Genomic DNA, 20610 nt, shown 5'->3' on the forward strand with positions numbered 1-20610 from the left:
CTCATCCTCCTCTGGCTAGCGTTTGGAGTCCGGCATCCGAATCACATGTCCATGCGGTCCTAGACACATTAAAGCTTACCTACTCTACATAATGACTCCACTCCCCTCTTCCAACACCTCCATGTTTCAGACGAAAGAATTTCTAGGTTCTTGTGTCTGAAACCCCAGAGCTAAGTTTAATAGAGGAGGGGTGGGACCATAATTTGGTGTATCGTAGGCCTCACAATCAGGAAGATATAGTGCTCTTTTAGTGTCCAAGCCATAGGGATCAGGTGGTCCGGTTGCTTTAAACTAGAATTTTATCCTCAATTTGACAAATTAACAATGGCTAATTGGCTATGCCTCTCCCTCTGTATGTTGTTAATAGTGTCGATATTGTCCCATTACATGTATTGAAGAAAACCCCACATCAGGAATAATATGTATTAACAAAATATGATTCTTTATTTGAGAATTTATTTGAGAATCATAGCCGTTGGATGAGTTTACAATAGATAAATACCACAAAGTATAGATAGTCAAAAGTTCAAACATTATTGACGGATGGCGAATGTGAATGATAATTCAAGAGTAGTGAGAAAGATGATTGGTATTAAGTCTTTGGTCACTATTATCTTGAAAGTTGATGACCGAAATGACAACTGCCTCCCCTTCTTTTGGCTGCAACAGCAGAAATAGGATGCTTACATGGAACCTGCATTTGTGCATTTGTGCATTTGTGAAATAGCGTATGAAATAACACGAAGCACTAACCTAACGGAATATCTAGTGTTATCCGAAGTCTCATTTCCCAAGTCATATGTGAGCTTCTATCTGCATTTGCAGCCATTGACGTGACACTCCAATATTTTGAAACCCTCTGATGGAGGACAATGCTTATAAAATATAGAACTACATACCTGAGAGAGATTCTTTTAGGTTTCCTTTAGGCATGTACTCGTATATAATATAAGTACCAAGTAGTCGGTTTCATCACAGTATCCAATAAATGAGGCCAAGTTTCTATGATGGATTCTCATCAGGAGCTCAACCTGCAGCGACAAGGAACCCATCAATCTCTAACCAACGAGACAAGGCACTTGCAATTCCAAGGAATTAAAATCCTAACTGTCAAAACTCTGTTTGGAACTCCCTAGCTCCTTCAGTTGACGATGGAGAAAGTATTTTAACCGCAACTTGAGTGCCATCTTCCAAGTAGCCATGGTATACAATCCCAAATCCTCCTTTCCCAATTTCAGTTTGAAAGTTTTCGGTGATTTCTAAAACCTCGTCACAAGTGCACTGGGATTTCATTGATGCTACAGGTGTGCTACAGGTGTTTTGTTATGTTTTTCTCCATCTGCAGCTTAAGTACAAAAAGTTATGAGTTCAGACTAACTGGATAGGAATACCACTACACCATAGTAGCAGCGCCGTTTCTAACTAAATAAGTATCAAGGGTATAAAATGGTACCTGGTTTTCTTATTCTTCTCAGCTTCCAGACCAGTAAGAGCACTATAACTTGAAGGAGGGCCATTGTTGAAAGTAATGATCCAAGTATTGGAACAACAATGTTCTTCTTGCACTTGCTTGAATCTGAGCTAAAAAGAACTTATCAGCAGATAGAAAATATAAATCTAAAGGACGCAATACCATTCGCTTTCGTTAAAGAATGCTAACCTATTCAGCACTCTCCATGAACGAAACTTGCACAGAGCAGTAGGACGAGGAAACCAGTTGAGATCTTCATCTCACTGTCTCATTGCAGCCTGTGAACTACCTGGTATTTAAAATGTGTGACAATGTCCTGACCAAAAAACCAGAAAAACGTATGACAGTGTGGATTTGTAACCTCATGCTGCACAACTTGCAGAGTACATACATGATCCTTATTACATAGGGATGCTTAGTCTACATCAATCAATGGATCATGCAATGTTCATACTAAGAGAGCAATTTGGTCAGGCCAACGTATTTTTTAGTCAAAGCATGTAAAACATTGTTCCTATTAGGGTTATGTGGTGTGATACAAGTCAGGGAGACAACCTGAAGTATTAAACAAAAGTGATTAAGTCATGACAATATAGATGCATACTTGTATTTAGCCTACACTGATTCACTGCACAACAGATCCCAACCCCATTTTTAACCCACCAAGTTTTGAACATGGGATGAATGAGAGAGTTTGTAGCTACCTAGCATGCTGCTGTCATGGAAACTGCATTTGTGGAATCTGAACATCTGGAAATCACTCTAGGTGAACTCTGGTATGGTGAGATCATAACAAGAGTTTCTTCATTTGAGCCTGGAGTTCTTTCTCGATGCTTAGACGCCTCCATTCCATACATTTTGTTAGTTGGCACAGCACAAAACCAACCATGGTGGCTCTAAGTTGGGAGGTGGAAGTTGTGCATGCCATTGGTGTCTTTAATGATTTCCCGACCGAATTCACATCGAACTCTCCTTGAATCCTTCGATCCAAATTAGTTGTTAAATCACCATTCTGGAACTCAGGATTCACCCACTCCACGATGTGGACAAGATCATCACTTTCTATGATTGCAGCCTTGCAGGTTGGCCAGTAAAACTCTACAATTCAACCTTTGATAATTATAGTACCTGCAGACAATAAAAAGTAATCATAAATAAACCACTCACCGTTCATACATTTGTATTTATAACATGATAAAAAATCTAATAGAACATGGAAATTTGAACATACTCGTGATCAAGATAACCCGCTCTGCCCATGACCGATGTCACTACACAAGTCCCATTATCACTGGAAAAAACCACGGATAGACCGAAACCTGCTATTTTCGAGTCCAAGTTTTCGTTGTACTATGCTTGCTCTCCTCTCTTAATGCAATTCTCCTATTGGATTCCCTTCTTAAGTGTAGCTGAAATACAAATCCAATTTATCCGTGATTAATGTATTCTAGATAACTCGACATGATTTTATTCAAGGATGAAAGATTGAAGAAAGAAGGTGCATATTGACTAAACAGATTACCTTACACAAAATTGGTCTCATAAAAATGTATCTGCACCATAACACCATGTGGAACATGTCTTAGAACATATTCGAATGCACATTGGACGTTATAACATATACAGAATGACCACGGATTGGTAAACAGTTGCAAATGTACTTCTATTTACTCATATTTAAGGACTAAAAAGCTTAATTTCCACAAAAGTCTAAAGCGCTGTTCCAAAAAGATTGTGAAAGCAAAGAAATTAATGTTCTTCCACGAGGCTAGAAAGTGTATGATTTTGCAAACTAAATGCAACTAAGACAAGAGAACAGAACCAATCACGAATTACTGTTTCGGGAAAGAAACCTACACTTGACTGTCAGAAATGCGAGAAATCTTGGGCCAGTCGAGCAGATTGCTTCTTTTAATTTAGAACACAACAGTAAAATTTGGACTGGCTTTCCTACTGTCGACAGATACTTCAGGTTCCCACAACGGTGAGTTGATAGATCGTCGACACATGAAAGGTTCCGTCATCACTCTGGTAAGACCCTTCTGAATCATCCAGTGCCATTGTTGATGGTAATGATCCAAGTATTGGAACAACAATATTCTTCTTGAGCTTGCTTGAATCTAATCTAAAAATAACTTATCAGCAGATAGAAAATATAAATCTGAAGGACGCAATGCCATTCGCTTTCGTTAAAGGAAATGCTAACCTATTGGGCACTCTCCATGAACAAAACTTGCACAGAGCAGTAGGACGAGGAAACCAGTTGAGATCATCTCTCTGTCTCATTGCAGCCTATGAACTACCAGGTATTTAAAACGCATGACAATGTCCCGACCAAAAAAACAGAAAAACGTATATGAGTGTGGATTTGTAACCTCATGCCGCACAATGATCCTTATTACATGGGGATGCTTAGTGTACGTCAATCAATGGATAATGCAATGTTCATACTAGAGCAATTTGGTCAAGCCAACGTACGTCAATCAATGGATAATATAGATACATACTAGTATGTAGCTTACACCGATTCACTGCACTACAGATCCCACACCCATTTTTAACCCACCAAGTTTTGAACATGGGATGAATGAGAGTTTGTAGCAACCATGCGAGGACGTGCACACAGTTGAGAAGACGTGCACACAGTGAGAAGAAACACAACCTTGTACAAAAGTATATCTGCACCATAACAAGTAACAACCATGCGCAACATGCCTTAGAACATATTTGAACATTATAACATATACAGAATAACCGCAGACTCGTAAACAGTTGCAAAAAACATTAATGTTCTTCCACGAGGCTAAAAGACAAGAGAAGAGAACAAATCATGAATTGCTGTTTCGGGAAAGAAACCTACACTTGACTCTGGGAAATGCGATAAATTTTACGCAACAGTAAAATTTGGATTGGCTTCCCCAGTGCCGATAGATACTTGAGATTCCCACAGCGGTGAATAGATAGATGGTCGATTCATGAGAGGTTCCGTCATCACTCTGGTAAGAGCCTTTTGAATCATCAAGTGACAATCATATAATTCTGCAGAAAACGAGAGTGAATGAAGAATTTTGAACAAAATATACATGGATAATTGATTGGAGATAAAAATAAGGACTCCAAAAATAAAAATTACCTCAGATCTGGAATGTGAGAAATCTTATGCCATTCTGGGCCGCTGTCCTCGGCGCATCTTTCTGACAGACGGGGACACGAAATAATCCGTAGGGTATGCAATATGGTTAGGCGTTGCATAGCTTCGACCGTAGGCAGATGCATCAGGTTCTTACATTCACAAATTCTCAACACAGCAAGAGATGTGAGGTTGCCCAACCACTCTGGAAGAGCCTCCAGACCATCGAAACGAGAAATGGACAAAGATGTTAGAGAAGCAGAGTGTTGAATTTGCTGAGGCAGAGACTTGAGCTTAGGCCACCCGTACAATCTTAATTCTTTCAGTTTCGATGGGACCTGAAAATCCGGAAAAGAATCGAGCTCCTCGTAGAATGGACCGAGAGACAACTTTTCCAAACGAGATAGAGAGTGCAGCCCCTTGGGCAAATATTGTAATTTCCCACATTTATATAATTCCAAACGAGATAGAGATTGTAAGCTGGACACGTTGTGATCCGCCAGAGATATCAAATTGTCGCAGAAGTAGACACTTAATTCAGTGAGGGACGTGAGGTTGTCTAAACTGGGAATAGCCTCTAGGTTAGGGCAATCCCATATTTCCATATGCTCAAGAGAGACAGGGGTTTGTAGCCCATGACCCGACAAAGTCCTCAAATTTCGACATTTACCAATATCCAGTTTGCGAAGACTAGTACAAGAATGGAGCCCACTCAGTATACTTGTGAATCCATCGCAGTCTTTAATTCTCAATTCACGGAGGGATGTGCAACCGTTTAAAGACAAGTCCCCCTCGAGAGTAGTGCATCTCTCAATAACCAAATCACGAAGTGAGGGCAAACTCTGAATTGAAGTGCATCTTAACTTTGGGCAATCTTTGATCCTCAACACTTGAAGAGATTGGGATGGTGAAATTTGGAAGGATTCTAGATTGCCACAATCCTCAATTTCCACCGTCTCAAGTGAGGGGCAATATTCTAACCCACAACACAAGCTCAACAATTTCTCACAGCTCCTAATTCTCAAATGACGGAGATTGGTTACTCGACAATTTTTCATCATCCAAGATGCAAATTTAGTACCCTTGAATTTCTCAATCGTCAAGCTTTCTAAGTTGGGGTGTGGTTGGAGTCCTTCAAGAATATCCTCGTCAAGAAAATTGCCATTTCTTTCTTCCCCCCATTTTAATATCAATTTTCGTAGGTTTGCCTTTTCCACTAATTTTGATTTCATTGCTTCTTCCTTGTCCCTCACAAATTCCAATGATCCAATAACTAGTTCCCCTTTCAGTTCATTTAACCCACCTAGCTCATCAAGTCTATGACACCTTGCTCTATCCAATTTAAAACAAGATAGCGTTTGCAGATGAGTCAATCTTGTCATCCCAAATGGAACTTCCACATCCTTGTCGAAATAAACATGTCTCAAGTTGATCAAATTTTCCATTTCCCTAGGAAACGTTTTAATGTTTGTATATGACATTCTTAACGTCTGAAGATTATAGAGCTTGCCAATAGATTTGTGGAGTTCTTTTATTCTTGTCGAGGAAATGTTGAGATACCTCAAGCGTTTCAACTTTCCAATTGAAATGGGCAACTCCTTTACTTCAGCCTTGTATAAATTCAACATCCGTAAACCTTTAAACCTTTGAAAGGTGTTACTAGGGACCTTGCAATCAACAAACAACGACCGCAATCTCTCAACACTCCCTATTGGAATTCTTTCAATTGTAGTGGAAGAAATATGCGCAACATGCTGAATCTCATCATCCATCTGATCCAAGTCTCGCGTCAAGCTTTCAGATTTGAATGCTTTTTCTGCAAGATCATGCACCAGATCGTGCATCTTGCAAATGGTAGTGCCGTACTTTTCTCTAGCATCTTGAAATAAAGAGTTTTGCAATAGAATATTGAAATATTTATTACCTATATCCTCCATACTTATGTTGGGAGAAGAATGGAGATATCCTTGAGCCATCCAGAGCTGGACCAACTCATCTTTTTCAATTTCAGAATCTTTCACAAACATTGAGCAATATGCAAAACATTGCTTCAATGATGACGGTGTTAAATTATCAAAACTCAACTTCAAAACCGACATGATTTTCTGATCTTCATTTGGTAATTCCCATATTTTACTTTCTAGAATTGACGACCATTCACGCGTGCTATTTTTAGAACACATTAGGCTTCCTAAAACCTGTTGATACATAAGTTTGTTAGTTTCTATATATGTTATAATATAAAAAGGTGATTAGCAAAATAACAATCCCAAATTATAGCTTCATTGAATTTTGAATAGAGTGATGAGCAAAACAAAGATGCATTAAACTCAACTTCGTTTTGTATCGATTAGAATTGCAAGATTGCTCTCCAATATTTTTGCTTGTTAGAAGAGAAATACCAAGGAGACTTGCGAGCCAAGTAAGAATTAGTCTTGGAATTAAACTCAAAGATACTTGATTAGATCATTTAAATATAAGTGTTAATTTAATACTTATGATAACCGAGTAATTGAACAATTTGTAACAATGCACTAGGAAGGTAGTATTTTGAAGGAGCGTTTTGATCCACATTTTTTTATAGCGAACTATAAAGAAACATTAAATTTACACAGCCGCGCGGTGAGCATAGAGCGAACTATTCTTTCGCCATTTACTAAAAAAACACTAAATTTGATCAAACGGTTATACGACTTCGGATTTGGGTGATTTTTATAGAGATGATATTTGAGAAAAGACATAAAAATAGACGGTTAAATCGTTGAAATATACAAACATATATATATATATATATATATATATTATAAACAAATTGATCCTTTAAAAGCTCATTATTATGTTTTTCATGCAATTTTCTTTTTAAAATGTTCGGACAAAATTAAATATACCAAGTTAAGGGTTTTTATAATGGCGATTGATTATTTAATTGTACTTATATTAGCAAACTAAAATGTTTTAAGTTCAACTCATATAAATGAGGATAACGTTTTGAATTTGTTTGAGTTCGAAATCATACACAAACATGACCTAGCCCAATTCCCGTTAAGAGTAGAATGGTAAAAATCATAGTGATACATTACCCTAATTCTGCAAACTAATCCTTTATGGAGAAAGCCACCAATCTATGTCTTCGACTGGCGACCCATTTTTGTGTGTAATTAATTTCTCATATTACAAACTTATTTCTGAACTACTCATTAATCGTTTAATACTTATTTTAGGTAAACGTATTTGACAAAACCAAGATGTTTTTTTTTTCCATTCGATTGATTAATTCAATATGGGATATCAGAGTAATGCTAGAGAAACCAACTACTTCAATCATATTCATAGACCACATGATGTGTTAGTTGATGGTTGGACTCATTATTCAAATCATTAAAGAAAGAATCCAACTATCAATCGCTACATCATGCGGTTTACAAAATATGGTTTCCCTACTCCCTAGCATAAAATTGCAAAGAGAAACTTGATATGAAAAACAATTTGGGTCATAATCGTTATCAATTAGCATCATCTTTCTCTATGATTAAAACAATTAGGCTTTAATGACACTTGGATTAAATCTTATTGGGTTTGAGAGTCCTGTTTTCCTAGACTTCAATTCTATAATTTTTTGACACTCGGATTAAACTTGATATGAAAATATAATTTTTTGTTTATAATTTCAAATTCTATAGAATTTTACGCATTGGAGGACCACACTATTAGAGGTATGCCTATGGTCCTTCTAGGTTAATCTGCAGTGGGGGACCATATGTATTTTAGAGGTGACTCCGCCAGGTTAATCCACATTGAGGGGTCATTGCCTACTTAGTTACATTACCTTCATAGGTGGTCCTGCCTAGTTATACTGCATTGGGAGCATACACTATTAAATGCATGCCTATGGTTCCGCCTAGTTAATTTGCATTGGAGGACCATATGCATTCTAAGGGTGATCATCCTTGATATATCTGCAATGAGTGATCACTGTCTACACAATTAAGTTATCCCTATGGTTATGCTTAATTAATCCACGATGGGGGACCATATAAATCCTACATGTGATCATGCTTGATACATCTGTAATGGGTGACTACTGCCTAGTACCATAGGATAGGTTTCTGCTTAGTTAATCAGCAATGTGTGATCATGCTTGGTATAGCTGTGATGGGTGATCATTGCCTATACAATTCGATTATGCTTATGGCTCTGCTTGGTATATCAGTGATGGGGAACTATACGCATTTTAGGGTTGGTCATGCTTGGTACATATGCTATGGGTGATCATTGCCTACACGTTTAGGTTATGCATATGGTTCTACTTGGTACATCCGCAACGGCGAACTATATGCACTTTAGGGGTGATCATGCTTGGTATACCCGCGATGGGATGGTTACTACCTACCTAGGATTGTAAGGAGTAGTTGTGATTGATAAATCCGCGATGTACGATGACTTCCTAGTGTGTTTCCGTTGAGTGGTCTAGAATCCCATCTCTTGTTTAGTTTCGTTGAATTAGTCAAAAACCCTAGATTCTTGTTAATAGAAATTGCTCATGGTAGACATTTGCATTTGTAAATTAAGGTTACAGTATTGCTTGAATCTAAGTAGGGAAATGCATAAATTTGTTTTATTAAATTTCATGAATTGATACTTGATCTTGTTGGTTAATTAACGTAACTACTAACTATGCATCTTTGAATCATTGAACCAATTATTTGCTGTAATTTTGAAATTATGTTGGAAAACATTGTGATATATGTGATTGGCGAAATGACAATCCTAGTTGTGAAATTGTTGCCTTAAGCAGTTTGGCATCCAGTGAGCCATGCTCGTTGAGTTCCATCTACGTTTCTTGCCAGTTAATGCCTTGAGAAATTTTAAAACTTACAAGAATTGTGAACTACAAATGGCTTAATCTTGTCTTTGAGTACATGAGATATAAAGGTTAGATACAATCATGTGATAAAAGAAAAGTTACTACGTTATTGACATGTTGGTTTGTTTTTTGCCATGTCTTAGAAACGAGATATGACAGTTAGGTAGGGACATTCTGAAGTCACATGTCGGTCATGTGATATCTCAGAATCGGATTCTACAAAGTACAAATCCTTTATAAAGGAAGCTAGTAATGTATGTCTTGGATGCATTTCTATTGCGACCCATTTTTCTGTGTAATTAATGTCGCATATTACAAACTTATTTCTAAACTACTCATTCATCGTTCAAGACCCAAGAAGTTTTTATTCCCATTCGATTGATTAATTTAATATGGGATATGGAATAGATGCTATAAAGACCAACTACTTAGACCTGGTTTGGTACTGAGGTGATTCTGAAAAAAGCTGCTATCAAAAAAAGCTGGGAGCTGTTTTTGTGTTTGGTAAACACTCAGCTTCAGCTTTTTTTCACAGTTTTGGATGAAAAAAAGCCAAAAACAAGAAGCTGCAAAACCTAGCTTTGAAAAACTGGCTTTTTTTCACATCTGTTTTACATAAAAGTTTACCAAACACTCTAATACTGCTTTTTTTTTTCAAAAGCACTTTTACAAAAAAGTTTACCAAACACTCTGCTGCTTTATTTCACAGCTGCTTATTCTCACAGCACAGCAGAAGCAGCTTTTTTTCAAAGCACAGCAATACCAAACCAGCCCTTAGAATCATATTTCACATATCACTTGATGTGTTAGTTCATGGTTGAACTTATTTTTTAAATCATTAAATAAACAATCTAACTATCAATCGCTACATCATAAGATCTAAATATGGTATCCTTACTACCTATCTTCAATTGCAACAAAACTTGATACGGAAAATAGTTTGTTTTATAATCGTTATCGATTAGCATCTTTCTCTATGATTAAAACATTTTGGCTTTAATGACACTAGGAACAAATCTTATAATCGTTATCAATTAGCATCATCTTTCTCCTGAACCCCAATCATCAAGAAAATAGTTGTAACTACTGTTAGATCTTAATCCAACAATATAAAAAAATCACAAAAAAAAAAGTTAACTGAGCACTAATCGTTAGATTAAGATCAAACGGTGGATGACCATGCATGGTCACTAGGGTCTTGGAGAACAATTATGTTGGGTTTGATAGGGTCTCTTCTGTTTGTGTGGTTAATTCGCTATTCAATCTTATTGACTTCAAACCTCTGTCGCTCAAAGAAATAGAGGAAAGAAATCGAGCAAAATTTCAAAGCCAATTCTATGTTCGTCTCCTCTAAGAAATTTATAGTAATACTGTTGATGTAATTAAATTACTCCATATTTGTATAGTTTATAATTTAACATTTGTTTATACGACTTTATGCATAACGTTTTGCTATTCCTCACCTTTTTATTTTCCGTTTTGTTTTTACTCTCCTTTCGTCTTCTATCCCCTTCGTTTTGTTCTAAAACATTTTCTTGATTAGAATTTATTGCATCATGAAATCTTCTTCATTTTCTGTGGTGCGCTACTTATATTTTTAGTTTTTACCTCACGTATCATATGTTTTGTATTTTATTCAATTTTTTTCCTCATGGATTATCTACCTGTGATGTAGGTCTCCTAATTTTTTCTTTTATGGAAGGTTTCCTCTACTTAGCATGTTATTTATCTACCTATAACACATGATTTTTTTAATCTACTTCTGTCACAGACTCACAGGTTTCCTAGATAATTGTATGTTTTGGCTCCAAATAAATATTTAAAATTTAAAATTATGTAATTGATGCATTATTTAGGAGTTCAATTATCTGCTATTTTTTAGGGTGAAATAGGCATAAAAAGTAGTAGTTCGAACAAAAAAACATAATTGGACTCACTTAAAATGTAGCCTATGATTTTGGGCCTCTATCTAAAAACCCTAATACAATAATATATGAATGCATACCTTTGCCACCAATGGTACACCAGCACACTTTTTAGCTATGGCCCTTCCAATGCGCACTTGATCTGAATCTAGAGAAGAAGCATCACCATCTGGAAATGCTTCACCCTTTAATAAAGACCAACAATCCTCCTCCGATAGGCCCTTCAAATCACACCTCGGCATTGTCTCAATGATTGATGCAACATTAGCACTACGGGTAGTAACAATGGCAACGCTTCCGGGACCAGAATTGACTTTCGACAAACAATCCATAAACTCCCTCCAAAAATTCTCCTCTTCATTCCAAACATCATCAAGTATCAGAATATATCTCTTGTCTGTCAACCTTTCCGTGAGGTCATCCAGCAATGCTTGCCGACTTGTAAGTCCTGTCCTGTCTGACTTAAGGGATTCTAACATCCGATTTAGTATCGAATTAACGTCAGAAGTGTCGGATACACAGACCCACATTTTTTCCTCAAAAGGCGTACGAATAGCATCATCATTGAATATTGATTTTGCCAAAGTCGTCTTTCCGAGTCCTCCGATTCCCACAACGGCCATAACCGAAAGGTTCTTTTCCTGATTCTTGGACATCAACATTTTAATGATATCCGACTCAGTTTCCTCCCTTCCAATGATCTTATCAGACTGACCGAATCTCGAGTCAGTTTCTCTGTTCCTCATAATTGGAGGAGGGGTTTGATCTACTCTCCTTGCAACCAAGTGAATCCGAGATGCATCACCCTTGAGAACCGCCAGTGACGCGTTGATGTTCTTAATCTTGTGTGCCATCTTTTGACGAAATAAAATGGGATTGGAGAGCGAAAAGAAGTTAAGTACCTTCTTCTTCATGTGGTTTTGAATTTCTGCTTTACGACGGAGAACTTCGTAGTTGATGTCCTCCAAGACATCATCGGCATCATGAGCTACGTCTTTCAGTTTCTTAACCCAGTTTCTGACTGCCACGCCCCGATCATGTGGTTGGTGGGCAACATCGCCTAAGTACTCTTCAATTTCCTCTAACGATACAGCAAGCTCAGTTGCTTCTTTTTTGAATCCTCGGAAAAGACCGATTTCTTGAGCAGCAAGTGAACCGACCGACTTCAGTATTCCCTCCACCGGGTAAGTGATGATACCTTGTAGCACATCCATACTCGTGCGACAAAGGGAGATTAGAGAGTAGTAGAAGGCAGAGAACTGGGAGAAAGCCAAGGAAGCCAAGGAACTGGGAGAAAGCCAAGGAAGCCAAGGAACTGGGAGAAAGCCAAAGAAGAGCGAATAAGATGAATGAAAGGCTTAATTAACAATGATTCAAGAAAATGCGGTATAAGAAGAAAGGACCCCTTATAATTGACGCCACTTTACACCTGTGAGCGTCAACATAATGTTCAAGAGCAATATTAACCCTTCTTATCAGCAAAGATTCTTTCTAAACAACTTTAGTCAATAGTGGAGGCCGATTTTAATGGAAGAGGATCCTCTCCTGATCATAGGATGAGAATTCTTCTAATCACAAAATCAGGATAGTTCAATTTTAATCCAACGGTTGCAATTATTATAATTTTTTAAGGGATCCCCTGTTTAGAGCCGTTGGATTAAAATTAAACGGTCCGAATTTCGTGGTTAGGAGGATCCTCATCCTATACTCAGGAGGGGATCCTCTTTCGATTTTTAATAAAGTAATGAGGATTTTCTAAACAACTTTACTCAATAATGGAGGCCAACTTTAATAAAGTAACGAGGATTCAATTGAAAAGATAAAAAAGAATATTATGTTACTTAGTATTATGATTTAATAGTTTTTATTTTTTTAGTTGTAAGTGAGAGATATTAAGTTCGATTCTTATTAAAGATAAAGTTGAACAACATTATTGTTAAGCTCATACCTTTTCTCTTAGGGTAAGTAATATCGTTTGTAAAATTTTTTTTAAAAAAAGGGACAAAAATATAAACCCATTTTGTTAGCAAATATGCTCTAAAAACTAATTACCTAGCATTATTCATATAATTACCATTTTGCTTTTTTTTAATGTAAATATTATGTATCAAAAGTAATGACAAATTAGAAAAAATGGAAATATGATTATCATTATATTAAAAGGTACAAAATTACTATTTTACCGTCATTTTTCTCAAAAGTAAAAATAAAATTGAAAAAAATAGAAAAAAGAAGAAGTTAACAATGGATATCCTCTTAATATATATAGTATAGATAAAAGATAAAAGATAGAAGATAGAAGATGTGGATAAGAAGATGAGAGAAGCATATCAAGATGATAGGACCCCCATAATTGATGCCACTTTAGACCTGTGAACCTGGCTTGGTGAGTCTGAGCACTTTTCACGCGGTGACTCATTTATTGGATTAAATTATTTTGATTAGTCAATATTTATTGGTCTTCCATGGATTTTTGTCAGGACTTGGTACTGATGACTATTCCCTACTCGGTCCTGTCACTTCATCTTCAACACGATTTCGCATAGGCAGTGGTATTTATATATTTAACTTTACTTTTCATTCTTAATTTTACTGAATGAATTGAAAAAATAATAATTATACAAAATTAATAAAAATGTATCAGAAATAAAAATAGTTGTGTAAATAAGATTTTCACATAAAATGTGTTTTCTTTTACACAATCGAGCTAGAAACTTGTCTCTTGTACATCGAATTGGCTAGTAATTTACACTCGTATTTCTACCCTTTTCATTGACTATGGTAAACCTAAACCTAACAAGAAAATGTGGTAGCTATTACAATCGAACGCTAGGAATTCGTCTCCAACACTACGCATAAGCGTTTAAATTGGTCTTGGTTTAAGCAGTTTATAAATACGTCAAATCCAACGAAATCAAACCAAACTAATTATAGTTTGATTTAGTTCAACCTAAAATTGCACTTTTTTTCATTATAAAAGTCATACCAAACTTCTTTGATTGATTTTTATACAACGATATATATACATAGCTAAAAGTTAAATCAAAACTTTTTGGATTGAGGTGTAGTATAAATTTGCATTAAACTCGTCATTCATGAAATTCAAACTTAAGACCTATTATTTATAAGTAAAAAAAAAAAAAAAACCGTTAGATCATAATATTAAATGACAACCTCTTGGATGGTTTAGTTTGAACAGTATTTTCATACAACAATATATTTACATTAAATTGAGATAAAATGGACAAGAATGCTCTCCGGATCCCTATTTAGGAACTTTCACCACTATTTATGAGAGCTTATTTAAAGATTTGAAAGAAATATTCGGGTCTTTAAAAAAATATTATTTTTTATGAAAAGTTCTTATAGTGTAATTTTCAGATTAATAGAAAATCTAAAATATTGAATAATTATTATTCATGTATGGAAAAACTAAAAAAATAACTCTACCCTCAGCTTTTCAACAATTAAAAAAAAATTACGTGAAAAACCAAAATGAAAATTTCACGTGCGTGGGATCAACAAACAAGGTAGAAGACAAAAAACCAGCTGGTGTGCAGCAAAGACAAAAAACCAGCTGGTGTGGGTCACTTTTCTGCACAAAATCAACAGAGGCGCACCATACAATTTTCACATTTGAGATTTTTTTTTGAAGTATTTAACGAGTTTTTATATATTGAAGTACTTTTTGACAAAAAAAAATTGGAATATTTTAAAGACTTTAATTTCGACTCTTAAAAAACTTTTTGTCTTCATATTTAGAGATTGTACTATTATAAAGACTTTGTTTAGGTTCTCTATCAGAGAGAGTCTAACATGACAAAAAAGTGAAAGCAGAGCAAGACCACATAAATATAAATTCATTTTATCTATAATTTTTCTCGACAATTTTAGATGACAGTGTAGAACCAACTTTAACAAAGTAAATTAAAGATATTTATAAAAAATTAATAACAACTTCATTAGTACATTCAAAAGTGTACGTACGACAAGGAGATTCAAATTAAATACGTATTTGCTCTTTAGTACTAATGAGAGTCATCAGATAAAAAAAACCTCCAAGTAATTATAGAAGATTGGAATTCACGGAACAACTATACAAATTCTACATATGTCATTTGGTTTACAAGTTGATCACTACGTGTACTTTCAGTAATATCTTGTTTACAATTTGTTTGGATTTGCAGATCTTCCATCTTCTAAGATAGAGGAAAAATTTACAACACTGCCTTTCTTGTAATTGCTGTAATGAGATGAGGAGTTGTTTTCATGGGGCAGGTCCTGATGAATCCTATAGCTATTGGACCCCATCCCCCTTGTGTTTGGCATCGGTGGCACCATTGTGTTTGGCAATGAATGCAAAATTACATACAATAATTTAAGTATCAAACAAAATATAAACTTCAATGTGGAATCAGCCATGATGAATGAAATAATGACATAAAAGTAAATAAGAAAAGAGCTTGACCTAACATAGATATTTCATATCCAAAATGTTCTTACGATTAAAACCAAGTTGTAGCAAAGAGGTTTTTATTAGGGGTGTGATATCCACATACCCCATTTTACTTCTTACACACCTTTTTAATTTTCGGCCGTCGGATCATATGAATTGAAGAAAATCAACGAACAAAAATTATTATGGGGTGTGTGAACAGTAAAATGTGGTGTGTGGATAGCACACCCCTTTTCATTAAACCCCTCCAAAATTTATTGATTGAATCATATATAAGCTCACAACTCTAGCACTTAGACTTAATACAAAATTATTGAAAATAATACCCTAAAAAGAGAGAATTCGACTTAAAAAGCTCAGACATCACAGCAAAATAGTGGGTTGAATTTGTGACATTGTTCTTTTTGAAACGTTGGTTCTACAAATAAATATCATCGTGAATGAATGATAACAACCAAAATTCTCCTTTAAAGCAGCATGGGCAAGTTCATGAGCAGCATGGTACTTGGTTACATGAGAGTATTTCTTTTTTAAAACTGTGACATATCACGACTGTTCGTACTTAAGAATTTCTTGTGTACCAAACAATTTATGTTTGAGTATGGTAATTTTTAGTATACACTGATGTTATTAGGTGTTAGATTTTTTATCACACATTCAACTGTATCACAATATTAGATTCTCGTGAATGCACATTCAACTATACCACAAAACTCAACTTAACTAAAGAAGTATATACTCTAAAATATTAATGTACTTGGCATTACTCATATATTAGAATTTCTAGAAAAATTATGCAGATACTCTAAAATCTTAAGATGCTGATTTAACATAGTAAACGACAGCATCCGGCTGGTGTTTAGGATAATCAAATCATTGTAAGAACTGATATTGTTTAGGATAATGAACATCAAATCACTGTAAGAACTTATGCTTCTTCTATGTATGCTCTTCTTTGTGCTAATGCAATTATTAATGTAAATTATCATTTTATCAAGGTTTACTGCGTATTGTGTTCTTGGTTCACCTGGTTCGAATTTGGATATGTGAATTTGTTTCATCAAAATCCCAGCTGGGTGTTGTGTGTAATTTTCAGTATGGTAATGGTAGTTGGGGTTGCTGCCATGCCGCATCAACCTTCCCCAAATCCAAAGATACATGCATTGATCCATTGTGGGGATTCTCTCTTATACATATTACTTGTATATATATTTAAAAAAGTGAATCACTTTGTTCAAAAACAAAACAAAAAAAAAAAGTGAATCATGTACTGATCTAATAAATTTTTTTCATATGGCATGCTTGGTTATATGGTGCCTAATTATACGAGAGTATTTATTTCTCAAAATAGTTACATATCACATGATTGTTCTTGCTAAAAAAATATTCAAGTGCTAAACAATCTACGTTTAAGTACGGGAATTTCAAGTATACATCGATGTCCTTAGCTATTCACATTATTAGATTATGGGTAATTTGGAGACCAAAATTTTTAAATCAAATAATGTGATCGTAGATAATTGAATAATTAATTAAATATTGATTAACTTGTTTATTTCTTATTGATGATACGTTATTTGGTTTGCAAATTTAGTTTAAAAAATTTATTTCTCTAAATTATTTGTGACATATCACCAGTGGAAAACCTCGACGCCATTTTTTACCTCACGATCTAATCACGGCTAAGATCGAAGTTTCACAAGATTCATATTTGAACACGATCGATATCATTGGCAACTAGTTGTGGTGGGCATATATTGATAGACCTAAATCCAAGTCAAGCTCCTGCAGTCAACAAAACCAAAAGTCATCCGTCCGTTAAAATGAAATCAAATGGACCAGAATGCTCTTCGGATCCCTCTCTGCGGACATGACCCCGTCATTTAATCTAAATTGTCCATCCCAGATCGTGAGGCAACGACTTGTTGTTTTTCATACTTGCTTCGCGTGAAACGACGTCCACACGCGAAGGATCTTCATTCTCTGCTTTATTTCGCGCGGTGATTAACTTATTGACTTGAAATTGTTTTGATTAGTCAAACATTTATTGGTCTTCCATGGATTTTTGTCAGGACTCAGTACTGGTGACTATTCAACCCATCTCATCCTATCACTTCATCTACCATCATGATTTCGATCACAAATCCTTCCTAAATTTCAACAAGTCTATTTTTGCTTCTAGTACATATCTCTTGCTTTTTAATAAATCAAATAAATTAAAAAGGATTGATTATAAAAAAGTGAAAGCAGAGCAAGACCACATAAATATAAATTCATTTTATCTATAATTTTTGTCTTCATAAATATAAATTTCAACAAGTTGCCTATTTTTGCTTCTAGTACATAACTTTTTGTCTTCATATTTAGAGCTTGTACTATTATAAAGACTTTGTTTATTGGAGAGAGTCTAACATGACAAAAAAGTGAAAGCAGAGCAAGACCACATAAATATAAATTCATTTTATCTATAATTTTTCTCGACAACTTTAGGTGATAGTGTAGATCCAACTTTAATTAAGTAAATTAAAGATATTTATAAAAATAAGAACTTCATTAGTACGTTCAAAAGTGTACGTACGATAAGGAGATTCAAATTAAATACGTATTCGCTCTTTAGTACTAACGAGAGTCATCAGATAAAAAAAACCTCCAAGTAATTATAGACAATTGGAATTCACGGAACAACTATACAAATTCTACATATGTCATTTGGTTTATAAGTTGATCACTACGTGTACTTTCAGTAATATCTTGTTTACAATTTGTTTGGATTTGCAGATCCTCCATCTTCTAAGATAGAGGAAAATTTTACAACACTGCCTTCCTTGTAATTGCTGTAATGCGATGAGGAGTTGTTTTCATGGGACAGGTCCTAATGAATCCTATAGCTATTGGACCCCATCCCCCTTGTGTTCGGCATCGGTGGCACCATTGTGTTTGGCAATCAATGCAAAATTACATACGATAATTTAAGTATCAAACAAAATGTAAACTTCATTGTGGAATCAGTCATGATGAATGAAATAATGACATAAAAGTAAATAAGAAAAGAGCTTGACCTAACATAGATATTTCATATCCAAAATGTTCTTACGATTAAAACCAAGTTATAGCAAAAAGGTTTTCATTAGGGGTGTGATATCCACATACCCCATTTTACTTCTTACACACCTTTTTAATTTTCAGCCGTCGGATCAGAGAAATTGAAGAAGATCAACGAACAAAAATTATTATGGGGTGTGTGAGAAGTAAAATGGGGTGTGTAGATAGCACACCCCTTTTCATTAAACCCCTCCAAAATTTATTGATTGAATCATATATAAGCTCACAACTCTAGCACTTAGACTTAATACAAAATTACTGAAAATAATACCCTAAAAAGAGAGAATTCGACTTAAAATGCTCAGACATCACAACAAAACAGTGGGTTGAATTTGTGACATTGTTCTTTTTGAAACGTCGGTTCTACAAATAAATATCATCGTGAATGAATGATAACAAACAAAATTCTCCTTTAAGGCAGCATGGGCAAGTTCATGAGCAGCATGGTACTTGGTTATATGAGAGTATTTCTTTTTTAAAACTGTGACATATCACGATTGTTCGTACTTAAGAATTTCTTGTGTACCAAACAATTTATGTTTGAGTATGGGAATTTTTAGTATACACTGATGTTATTAGGTGTTAGATTTTTTTATCACACATTCAACTGTATCACAACATTACATTCTCATGAATGCACACTATACCACAAAACTCAACTTAACTAAAAAAGTATATACTCTAAAATATTAATGTACTTGGCGTTACTCATATATTAGAATTTCTAGAAAAATTATGCATATACTCTAAAATCTTAAGATGCTGATTTAACATAGTAAACGACAGCATCCGGCTGGTGTTTAGGATAATCAAATCATTGTAAAAACTGATATTGTTTAGGATAATGAACATCAAATCACTGTAAGAACTTATGCTTCTTCTATGTATGCTCTTCTTTGTGCTAATGCAATTATTAATGTAAATTATCATTTTATCAAGGTTTACTGCGTATTGTGTTCTTGGTTCATCTGGTTCGAATTTGGATATGTGAATTTGTTTCATCAAAAACCCAGCTGGCTGTTGTGTGTAATTTTCAGTATGGTAATGGTAGTTTGGGGTTGCTGCCATGCCGCATCAACCTTCCCCAAATCCAAAGATACATGCATTGATCCATTGTGGGGATTCTCTCTTATACATATTACTTGTACATATATTTAAAAAGGTGAATCACTTTGTTCAAAAACAAAAAAAAACAAAAAAAAAAAAAAGTGAATCACGTACTGATCTAATAAAAATTTGTCATATGACATGCTTGGTTATATGGTGCCTAATTATACGAGAGTATTTATTTCTCAAAATAGTTACATATCACACGATTGTTCTTGCTAAAAAAAAATTCATGTGCTGAACAATTTATGTTTGAGTACGGGAATTTCAAGTATACACCGATGTCCTTAATTATTCACATTATTAGATTATGGGTAATGTGGAGATTAAATTTTTTAAATCAAATAATGTGGTTGTAGATAATTGAATAATTAATTAAATATCGATTAACTTGTTTATTTCTTGTTGGTGATACATTATTTGATTTGCAAATTTAGTTTAAAAATTTTATCTCTCTAAATTATTTGTGACATATCACCAGTGGAAAACCTTGACGCCATTTTTGACCTCACGATCTAATCACGGCTAAGATTGAAGTTTCACAAGATTCATATT

At 34.9% G+C, this 20610-nt stretch overlaps 1 protein-coding gene across 1 annotated transcript; it reads right to left on the reverse strand.

The window, feature by feature from the left end:
* Positions 1–423: 423 nt before the first annotated feature.
* Positions 424–12663, reverse strand: LOC137747335 (putative disease resistance protein RGA3). Its single transcript, XM_068487435.1, has 10 exons — positions 11471–12663; positions 4605–6799; positions 3329–4510; positions 2994–3024; positions 2703–2880; positions 2176–2599; positions 1661–1787; positions 1454–1576; positions 900–1345; positions 424–813 (listed from the first exon to the last, which is right to left on the reverse strand). Exons 1-3 carry the CDS (start codon positions 12602–12604, stop codon positions 4501–4503), a joined length of 3339 nt encoding a protein of 1112 aa, XP_068343536.1. The 5' UTR covers positions 12605–12663; the 3' UTR covers positions 424–813; positions 900–1345; positions 1454–1576; positions 1661–1787; positions 2176–2599; positions 2703–2880; positions 2994–3024; positions 3329–4500.
* Between the last annotated feature and the right edge of the window lie 7947 nt (positions 12664–20610).

Source organism: Pyrus communis, chromosome 10, assembly GCF_963583255.1.
Source record: "Pyrus communis chromosome 10, drPyrComm1.1, whole genome shotgun sequence".
Classification (NCBI taxonomy): domain Eukaryota; kingdom Viridiplantae; phylum Streptophyta; class Magnoliopsida; order Rosales; family Rosaceae; genus Pyrus; species Pyrus communis.